Raw genomic sequence first — 9,401 nt, 5'->3', positions numbered from 1 at the left:
GGGGGGGGGGATCGGAAGCTTAAGGTCATTCTCCAATACACAGCAAGTTCAAGGTCTGACCAGGTCAGTGATATCCTGTCTCTGCCCCCACCACCAAAAAGGAGGAACAGTAACAGTAAGTCCTCACAGAATGTCTCAAGGGTTAAAAGAATTAAGGCTGCTACATAAGGGATAGGCAATGCTATATAAAGATGTTTAGTACAGGTGTAGTTAACACCTCACGAAACCAGTTCCATTCACGTTGGCACATCGTCAAGCTTTAGCCTACAAAGGACCACAGACACAAAGGTCTGCCCGTAACATCGCAATAGCACAGACACCTCCCCGAAAGATGCAGTAGCCACGGTAACGTTGTCACAACGCAGCATGTTAGTCCTGGGTTTGAGGGTACACTGATGAATATTAACTCTGTTTGTTGAGTAGCATATAGCACAGCACATACAATTACGCACAACACACTTAGTAATGATAATAAGTGAGATTTGCTGGCTTGTCTTTACTGCAGTACAATGGCTATCACTGTCTTACAGCATATTCCCCCTTCTTATAGAAGTCTGCTGTGACTGGGTCACGCAGCAGCGGTTCCATCCGTCTCACTTTTACTGTGTATCCTGAGAACGTCAGGAGACGCCTGCTGTGGAGGCCCAGTCCATATGCATCTGTGGAGCACACTATCTTGTCCACACAGGGGCAAAGCCATCTAGTGGCCCACGCCACACCTCAGCACACAGCTGGAGTTAAAGAAGGCATAGCAGTTCTTAGGCCTGTGGACCTAGCCAGAGTTCTGCTCTGGCTGACCAGCAACACCAACACACTCAGCTCTACAGCTAGCCACAGGGCCCTGTGCACCCAGCACTGCATTGGTGACCGAGGAGATCTGGTGGGGAGAGCCTGCAAGCACCAGTGCCACCCACGGGCCCACAGGAATCCTAAGGGGTTACACACCAGTGAGGAGGTGGTGAGCTCTCAGGCATGTTTCCAAGCTGGTCTTTTCCCTCACGCCCTTTCCACTCTGGGAATGAGTTGGGTTATTAAAGAAGTTGTTTGCAGAAGGTACATAGGGCCACTTAGAAAAGGGGTGGCCCTGTATCGGGTCAGCTGCGTAACAGGTCCCACCTGCTGAAGATGTCTCCAGAGATATTCTGTAGGTACTGCAGGGCATCTGCCACTTGCTGGATTGCCTCCTCGCGTCGCAGGTCGGGCTGGATGAGGGGCACCGAGTAAAGCTGGCCTGCCAAGGAGTACTGGGTCTTTACGGGTGTCATGGTGCCTGTGGGAAGGAACCAAGACATCAAGAACACAGTCCTGCATTCAATCCCTCTACCTACCAGCCACACACACACAAGGTGGCCGTGTCACACGCCTGTGATCCTGGCACCTGGGAGACAGCAGCAAGGACTGTGTGTTGTTCAAGGCCATCTTCTGATACAGCTGGTTCAAGACCAGCCCACTACATGAGACGCTACTCACGTGGTAAGTAGAGAGAACCTGCTCCCAAAACTTGTCCTCTGAACTCCATATATTTGACAAGACACACATGTGTGCCTGTGCAACATACACATGTTGTACACACAAACACAAACACAAACACACAATAATTAAATAAAAAATTTTATAGAAAGTCTCCATTACTCTTTTTAAACAAGACATATCCTAGAATGAGCTCTGGCATAGGAATAAAAAGTACAGGGCAGGAGAGATGGCTCAGGAGTAAAGAGCACTGACTACTCTTCCAAAGGTCCTGAGTTCAATTCCCAGCAACCACATGGTGGCTCACAACCATCTGTAATGGGATGCAATGCCCTCTCCTGGTGGGTCTGAAGACACAGAGAGTGTACTCATATACATAAAATAAATAAATCTTTTTATTTTTAAGATTTTTTTATTATTATATGTAAGTACACTGTAGCTGTCTTCAGACACACCAGAAGAGGGCGTCAGATCTCATTATGGATGATTGTGAGCCACCATGTGGTTTCTGGAATTTGAACTCAGAACCTTTGGAAGAGCAGTCAGTCAGTGCTCTTAACTGCTGAGCCATCTCTCCAGCCCAAATAAATAAATCTTTAAAAAAAAAGGATCGCCGGGTGGTGGTGGTGCATGCCTTTAGTCCCAGCACTTGGGAGGCAGAGGCAGGTGGATTTCTGAGTTTGAGGCCAGCCTGGTCTACAGAGTGAGTTCCAGAACAGCCAGGGCCATACAGAGAAACCCTGTCTCAAAAAACCAAAAAAAAAAAAAAAAAAAAAAAAAAAAAAAAAAAATCAAAATTATTGGTGACATTATATTATTATCCATTCCACCATGTAGCTATCTTTATTCAACTTATTTTCCAGAGTAAAATATGCTATATCAGCACTACTAACACTAATTACTACTTATAACTATTCTTTTCACTAGCTAATAACAGCTACATATCTTAAAGCAAGTCTGCCAGTCATTTCAAGTACAACCCACCTTCTCTCAGGGTCGAATTTATCAGTGCCCCAATTTTAACTTGGGAAGTTTGACCAAACATTTTCAACGGTAAAATACTTACCCTGTGCTCCAGACTGGCTATGAATCAATTATCTAACTCAAAGGCGTTATTAGTCAGTATGTTCCACCATTTTCATACACAAAAATGCATTTTAAGAGCTCTCTCTCTTTTTTTTTTTAAGTCCTAATTAACAGACATCTTATCTGGCTTGATACCCTGCCCTCAGTTGACTCAGCGGGTCCTGATGGATGCCCTGTGCTGACTCAGCGGGTCCTGATGGATGCCCTGTGCTACTCAGCAGGTCCTAATGTGGAAGGAAAGAAAAGAGATTCCCCACTAAGTTTAAGCCCAGCATCATTCAGCATCGTTGCAACTGCTCATGCTCACAATAAACTCTGGAACTAGGCATCGCTGTTGCAAAGAGGTTGATTCCTCTCCTTGGAAAACCCCGGAGAACACTCCAAGCATTAACCATCTCCACGGGGACAACTGTCACTCCCGAAGTGAAGTTGGACACAGGTCTGTTGACTACTGAAGCTCGTTTATGGGGTGGGGCGCGTTCTACCCCTCCCCTCTCCACTTCCGGCCTGTTACGTACAATAATTCTGCACATCACCTGGTAGCCTCAGTGTTTTCACCATAAAGTTACGTGAGGGGAACTCATCATCTATGCAGGGTGACTTTCTGGTGATACTGCTGCTCTGGGACACCTGTGTTCTGCAAGTAAACCCAGTCAATTCAGGGGTTCCCCGAGGTGGGCTTCGATAGAATTGTACTTTGGTTTGTCACTGGGGCCCTGTAAGAAGGGGGCGGTTGCCTGTTTGTGGTCCTGCCCATAAGGGGAAGTTTCCAAACCATCTAAAAGCAATTTACCAGGAGTCTTCTTTATATGAGTTTTGTTGTGAGACAGCAATTCTTCCCTCCCTCCAGCAAGTGACTACAGTTCTATCTTGGCCTCCAGTCGTTTCTGCGCACTTATTTTTCACTTGTCATGCATGCCATGAAGACATAAACATTCCCAAATCACGGTATCTCTCTTACACGCACACACACAATCTGTCAAGTATATATGTCGACAGAGACCGTGCTTGTGTTTCAGCATAAGTGACTTGTTTCTGGTGATCCGCGCTTAACCCAGATCACCGACACCCCCTAACCTCATGCGCGCGTCTCCCGTGCAATTCGTAATTTCGAAAGTGCCCAGCACAACCCACCCGCACCCTGCAAACCTCCTCCCACACCCTGCTCCCCGGAATCTTCAGGAAGCCACGGGCCCCGTCCCTGCAGCAGGAGCTGCGGGATGTGGGAGGGGCGGCGGCCCGGATCCCTGCACCGCCTTCCGGGTCCGTCCCGCCCGGGGGGCCCTCACTCGCCTCCAGCCGGCCGGCGGCAGGATCGCGGCCTCGTCCGGGTCCCGCGCTCACGGTCCGCCCCTCGCTCGCCCCGCACGCTCGCCCCGCACGGCGTCCTCACGTGCCCGTCCCCGCCCACGGTGACCTGCAGCCCCGGGTCCTAGCGTCCGCCAGCTTTCAGCTCCGCTCTCCGTCTTCCGGCTCTCTGGGATGCTGGAGGGCGGGGCCCAGACCAGGAAGCCGCCCTCAGCTCTGTGCTTACTCCTTGTCTGCGAGGTTCAGGTCTCTCCTATTCCCGGCTCCAAGAAGCCCTCGCCCTACGTATGCCCTACCATAGGACACTTAGAGCACCAAGTGGAAGTCCCCCAGACGCCCCCTCTGTTCCAGCCATGCATACTTCAGTGGCTTAATAAACCTTTTAGAAAATCCTGCCTTTCCTGTGTTTACCTCTAAAGGTAAAGTACCTTAGTCTCCAACTTAAAAAAAAAAAAAAAATCAATGTACAACCGGACAAATACGGTATGATTTGACTTGGAGTACTCAAGTTCTGCTTAGAAACAGACTATGGAATATTGTTTACTCGGAATGAGAAAGCAGTGCGGTAGATGGACAGCCAAAGTGTGTGTGTGTGTGTGTGTGCTTGTGTGTGTGCTTGTGTGTGTGCGCGCGCGTGCGTGCATGTGTGTGTGTGTGCCTGTGTGTGTGCCTGTGTGTGTGGGGGTGTGTGCCTGTGTGTGTGTGTGTGCCTCTGTGTGTGTGCCTGTGTGTGTGTGTGTGTTTGTGTGTGTGTGTGTGTGTGTGTGTGTGTGTTGAGAGTGTTGGAGGCAGATGAGTCTCCCCTAATCGTGAATCCCTTATACAAGTTTTCACGCCAGCAAGCCAAAACCTTGAGGCCAAAGAAGCCCACAGACCAAGAGCTCTTAGTCAGCAGCCATAAAAAAAACAAAAAAAAACAAAAAAAAACTGCTGACAGAAACCCACCACACCCCCAGCTGAAAAACTGCAGGGAGCAGCACCAGGCCTGCAAAGACTGCAACCAGGAAATGCTTTTTAAAAATGTATGTGTACAGGGCCTGGAGAGAGATCAGAAGTTAAGAGTGCCAACTAGCCTTGCAGAGGATCCAAGTTAGGTTGCAGCACCCACTTTGATGTACTCACAGTCAACTGTTGACTCCAGCTTCAACAGGATCCAGTACTCCCTTCTGCCTTCTTTGGACACCCACACTTATGCACACACACACACACACACACACACAGAGGAAGACACAGTGGGCATGTCCAGGATCCTACACATTGCCAGGTTATGCTGCGCTTGTCAGGTAGTGTTGTGGCCACCTGATGTTGAAAGCAATGTGCTGTGGGGAGGTTGTGAGCTATGTGCTTGCAGGGGGCTCCCCCTCTGAAAGCTGGGGAGTCTCCTGGAAAGCAGAGAGCTCTTGTAAGCAGGGTTGGTAACAGTGTGATACAGAGTCATCACACAAAGTTGTCCTGTCCTCTCGTGGGGTATGGGGCGATTCTCAGAACAGCACTTTTTACCTTCTGAGGCCAGAGAGATGATGAAGGATAAGAACTGGGTGGATGCACAGCCTCCAATGCCCTCATCGGGAGCCAATGCCATTGCTGTGCCCAGTACACCTTCATCCCACCATGGGGACTGGTTGGTTTAGGACCTCAACAGTTGACAAGCTAAAGTTTCCCTAATGGTGGTAGCATTCTTCATTGCTTTCCTCAGGTTCCATGGTCAAGAGGTGGTTTGTTTTGTTTTGTTTTGTTTTGTTGGTTTTTCGAAACAGGGTTTCTCTGTATAGCCCCGGCTGTCCTGGAACTCACTCTGTAGACCAGGCTGGCCTTGAACTCAGAAATCCGACTGCCTCTGCCTCCCAAGTGCTAGGATTAAAGACGTGTGCCATCACTGCCTGACTTGTTCAAGAGTTTTAAAGTTTGTTATTTGACACAATCATACCATGTAGCTCTGGCTGGTCTGGAGCTTTATAGACCAACCAGGCTGTAGACCAGGCTAGCCTCCAGCTCACAGAACTCCACTGTCTCTCTTTACCAAGTCCTGGGATTTTAAAAGTTTGTACCTCCACATCAAGCTATATTAGTTGTTTTAGTTAACATGTAGGGCTGGAGAGATGGCTCAGTGGTTAAGAGTACTGACTGCTCTTCCAGAGGTTCTGAGTTCAATTCCCAGCAACCACATGGTGGCTCACAACAATCTGTAACAAAACCTGATTCCCTCTTCTGGTGTCTGAAGATAACTACAGCATACTTACATATAGTAAATAAAATAAATATTTTTTAAAAATTAACATGTAGAGTTTATTTTATTGGCCTTAGTCTGGTAACACACACACACTGAGATATTGTGGCATTTTTCTGGGAGAGGTGTGTTCCTAGAATATTGTTCTGCAGCCAGCAAGTCATGGAGATTAGTTTATATGTGTGTCAAAATTGGGTATGGCTCTTCTTTCCTTGGGTGCCATTGTTATGCCAGGGAAATATTAGTGATCCCCAAAAACACACACAGGAGCCAATCTGATGTAACTTACAGCAGGGTCTTTATTCTATTTGAGCTAGCTCGGGGCACCCCCAATGCACCACCATCAAACAGGATGATTTGGGTGATTGGAGAGCCCTGAATGTCTATAGGGCAAGACTTTATACTAATCAGCAAGCAGGGAATACGTGTGCAAGCATCTAATTGGAAAGCTCCTGTGGCCTTTAACATAATTGGCTGGTGCTAGGAGTCCTATCATAAACTTAACTTCTGCTTCCCTCTGCATTGGTGGTCGTTAGACAGGGTTGGGCTTGTAACCTGGGATGCAGGTTTATTGGGGGAATAACCTGGAGACACTGGCCTTGTTGGGAGTGTAACCTGGAAACTCTGGTCTTGTTGGGAATTAGCCTAGAGACTGGAGTTAGGGTCAGGTTTTGTTGGGGGGCAGCTTGGAAACTAATGTTAGGTACCAGCCTGTTAGTCTACCTGATTTTAAACTTAGGTCAGGTTCTCTAGAATGGAGTCTGAACTTAAAAGATTTGGCATCTCACCATTCCAGCAGTTTTGTTGGTAATTTTGAAGGCATCCTGTCCTGGGTTAATCCATGGGAACACATTCCATGACTGCTCTTTTTGTCATTCCCAGGAAGCAAATAGGCTTCTCTTAGCCCTCCTCTCTGATCGCAAGCTGGTGTTCCTGCCAGTAGACTACCTCATGACAAATCAAGCATTTATTTATTTTTCCAAACAAACCCACTCTTTAGGTGGAGCCAAGTAAGGCCACCCTCTACTGTTTTGATGAGGGGATGGGAAGTGTGTCCACCCAGGCACAGAGAACAATCCCCTGAGCGTATGGGGCAACTCAAGGTAGGCACCTGAATCTCAACAGTTCATTCCATCTCGCGAATCAGCCCTGCTAGCCCTGCTTTAGCTTTTAAATGAGTGAGTCGAACGGGTGGCAGAAAAACATTAGAGCAGCAGATAAGAAACTAGGGCCCGTGGTTGACAAAGGCATCCGAGACAGTTGGGAGCTGAGAAGATGCTGGAAATGTGTTCTCCGTTCTGTCTTCAAGGTGTGACGGTTTGTATATGCCCCACCCAGGGAGTGGAATGAGATGGTTTGTACATGCTTGGCCCAATGAGTGGCCCTATTAGAGGGTATGACCCTGTTGGAGTAGATGTGTCACTGTGGGCTTGGGCTTTAAGACCCTCACCCTAGCTGCCTGGGAGGGAGTATTCCACTAGTAGCCTTCAGATAAAGATGTAGATCTCTCAGCTCCTCCTGCACCATGCCTGCCTGGATGCTGCCACGTTCCCGCCTTGATGATAATGGACTGAGTCTCTGATCCTGTAAGCCAACCCCAATTAAAGGTTGTCCTTAGAAAAGCTGCCTTGGGCCGGGTGGTGGTGGCAGCGGCGGCAGTGCATGCCTTTAATCCCAGCACTTGGGAGGCAGAGGCAGGCAGATTTCTGAGTTCAAGGCCAGCCTGGTCTACAGAGTGAGTTCCAGGACAGCCAGGGCTGTACAGAGAAACCCTGTCTTGGAGGGTGTGTGTGGGGGGAAGAGTTGCCTTGGTGGAGATGTCTCTTCCCAGGGTCAGCTTAGTCTGAGTGATATCCACCACTGTTCTGTGGAACGTGCGCTCAGCCACTGGCCACCTGCTTCCTCTCTGCCTCCTCTTCTGTTTGTCCCTGATGTCTCCTCTGGAAGCTGACCTTCACTTTCCTTGAAGGCTCTGACCAGCACTTCTGTTTTTAGGGTTCTCCAGAATTCTAAAGCCGAGCCCTCAGCGTAAGCCTGCCTTCCTAAGAGGGGCCAAGGCTTACGCAACAGTAACACCCAACTTCAGTGTATGTTTAAGGAGTGGCAGAACAGAGGCTATAGTAGTGCAGCTCAAGGGTTCCTCTAAGAAGCCCAATCTGTCCCTGCTTTAGCACCACCAGACCCCCACACTGGTAGAAAGAGCAAGGGCATATGCTTAGAAACTGAGACTATACTTGCATCCAAACTGGAAGAACCCAGCTGAGTTCCTTAATGCTTTGACCTGCTTCCCTCATTGACTTACGATCCATTTGGCGGTCACATAATGGGGATTAAATGAATAGCCTGCAAAGAGGGTGGCACAGGAACCGGGTGGAGCAGGCTCACAGCTTTAGTCCCAGCTCTCGGGAGACAGAGGAGATGGATCTCCGAGTTTGAGGCCATCCTGGTCTACAGAGTGAGTTCCACGATAGCCAGGCTACACAGAGAAACCCTGTCTTGAAAAGAGTGTGACAGGCACTCACCTTTCAGTTCCTTTTCTTCCCAGCTTGGTGTTTCCAAGCCTCTGCTGGAGCATGCTATTGTCATTGTAGTCATTCCTCAGCCTGGCACACAGACTCTCACACAGTCCATCACGGACACCATGGTTTCAGGGACTGGTGATAAAGGGTTAGGATCACAAAAGACCGGGAACTTTTTCTTTCCTGGTAGCAATGCTATGGTTACCCCAAGCAAAGCTCACAGAGAAGGTAGCACGGTGCAGACACTAAGTATCCTTTGCTACTTCCTGCCTTACTCAGGGCCAGCCAGATGTGGCTCGCTTTCCTGGCTCAGCTAACTGCAAGGTGTTCTGGTGGGATTTCTCCAACAGGATCTTTAGAGGACCTGGGGTCAGTCTTAGGTGGGGAGTAGCCTCGTCCTCAGTGGACCTTTGCCTAACTTGGTACCATTAAAGATGCTAGTGAACACATTCAACACATCTTCACCATCCTACCCAGCAGTCTACATACAATAAGTGGTCAATAGATGTTTCTTGGGCCACTGAGATGGCTCAGAGGATAAAGGCGCTTGCTGTGCGAACCTGGTAAACCAAGTTCAATCCCTGGAATTGATAGAGAGGTGAAGGGAGAGCTGGGCATGGTGGTTCACCTCTTTAATCCCAGCACTCAGGAGGCAGAGGGGGTGGAGCTTTAAGAATTCAAGGCCACCCTGGTCTATATGTCAAGTTCCAAGATAGCCAGGGCTACAAAGAGAAACTCTGTCTCAAAAATAAAGAGAGAGACAAAGACAGGCAGACACACACACACACACA

General features: G+C 48.7%; 1 protein-coding gene across 4 annotated transcripts in view; it reads right to left on the bottom strand.

The window, feature by feature from the left end:
• Positions 1–8,635, bottom strand: part of Washc1 (WASH complex subunit 1) — a 15,483-nt gene extending 6,848 nt beyond the window's left edge. The window contains exons 1-2 of one of the 4 annotated variants that reach the window (XM_031368622.1): positions 8,614–8,635; positions 1,117–1,270 (exon numbers count right to left, since the gene is read on the bottom strand). In XM_031368622.1, the coding sequence (XP_031224482.1) occupies positions 1,117–1,265 (149 nt within the window). In that variant the 5' untranslated portion in view covers positions 1,266–1,270; positions 8,614–8,635. Of the gene's footprint in view, positions 1–1,116; positions 1,271–2,536; positions 2,804–2,863; positions 3,051–3,849; positions 3,991–8,613 lie in introns of those variants that run through there. The other 3 variants (XM_031368624.1, XM_031368621.1, XM_031368625.1) reach the window with 3 other exon arrangements.
• Positions 8,636–9,401: the final 766 nt, after the last annotated feature.

Source organism: Mastomys coucha, unplaced genomic scaffold (genome assembly GCF_008632895.1).
Source record: "Mastomys coucha isolate ucsf_1 unplaced genomic scaffold, UCSF_Mcou_1 pScaffold14, whole genome shotgun sequence".
Lineage (NCBI taxonomy): Eukaryota > Metazoa > Chordata > Mammalia > Rodentia > Muridae > Mastomys > Mastomys coucha.
This window is presented reverse-complemented; position numbering and strand designations above follow the sequence as displayed.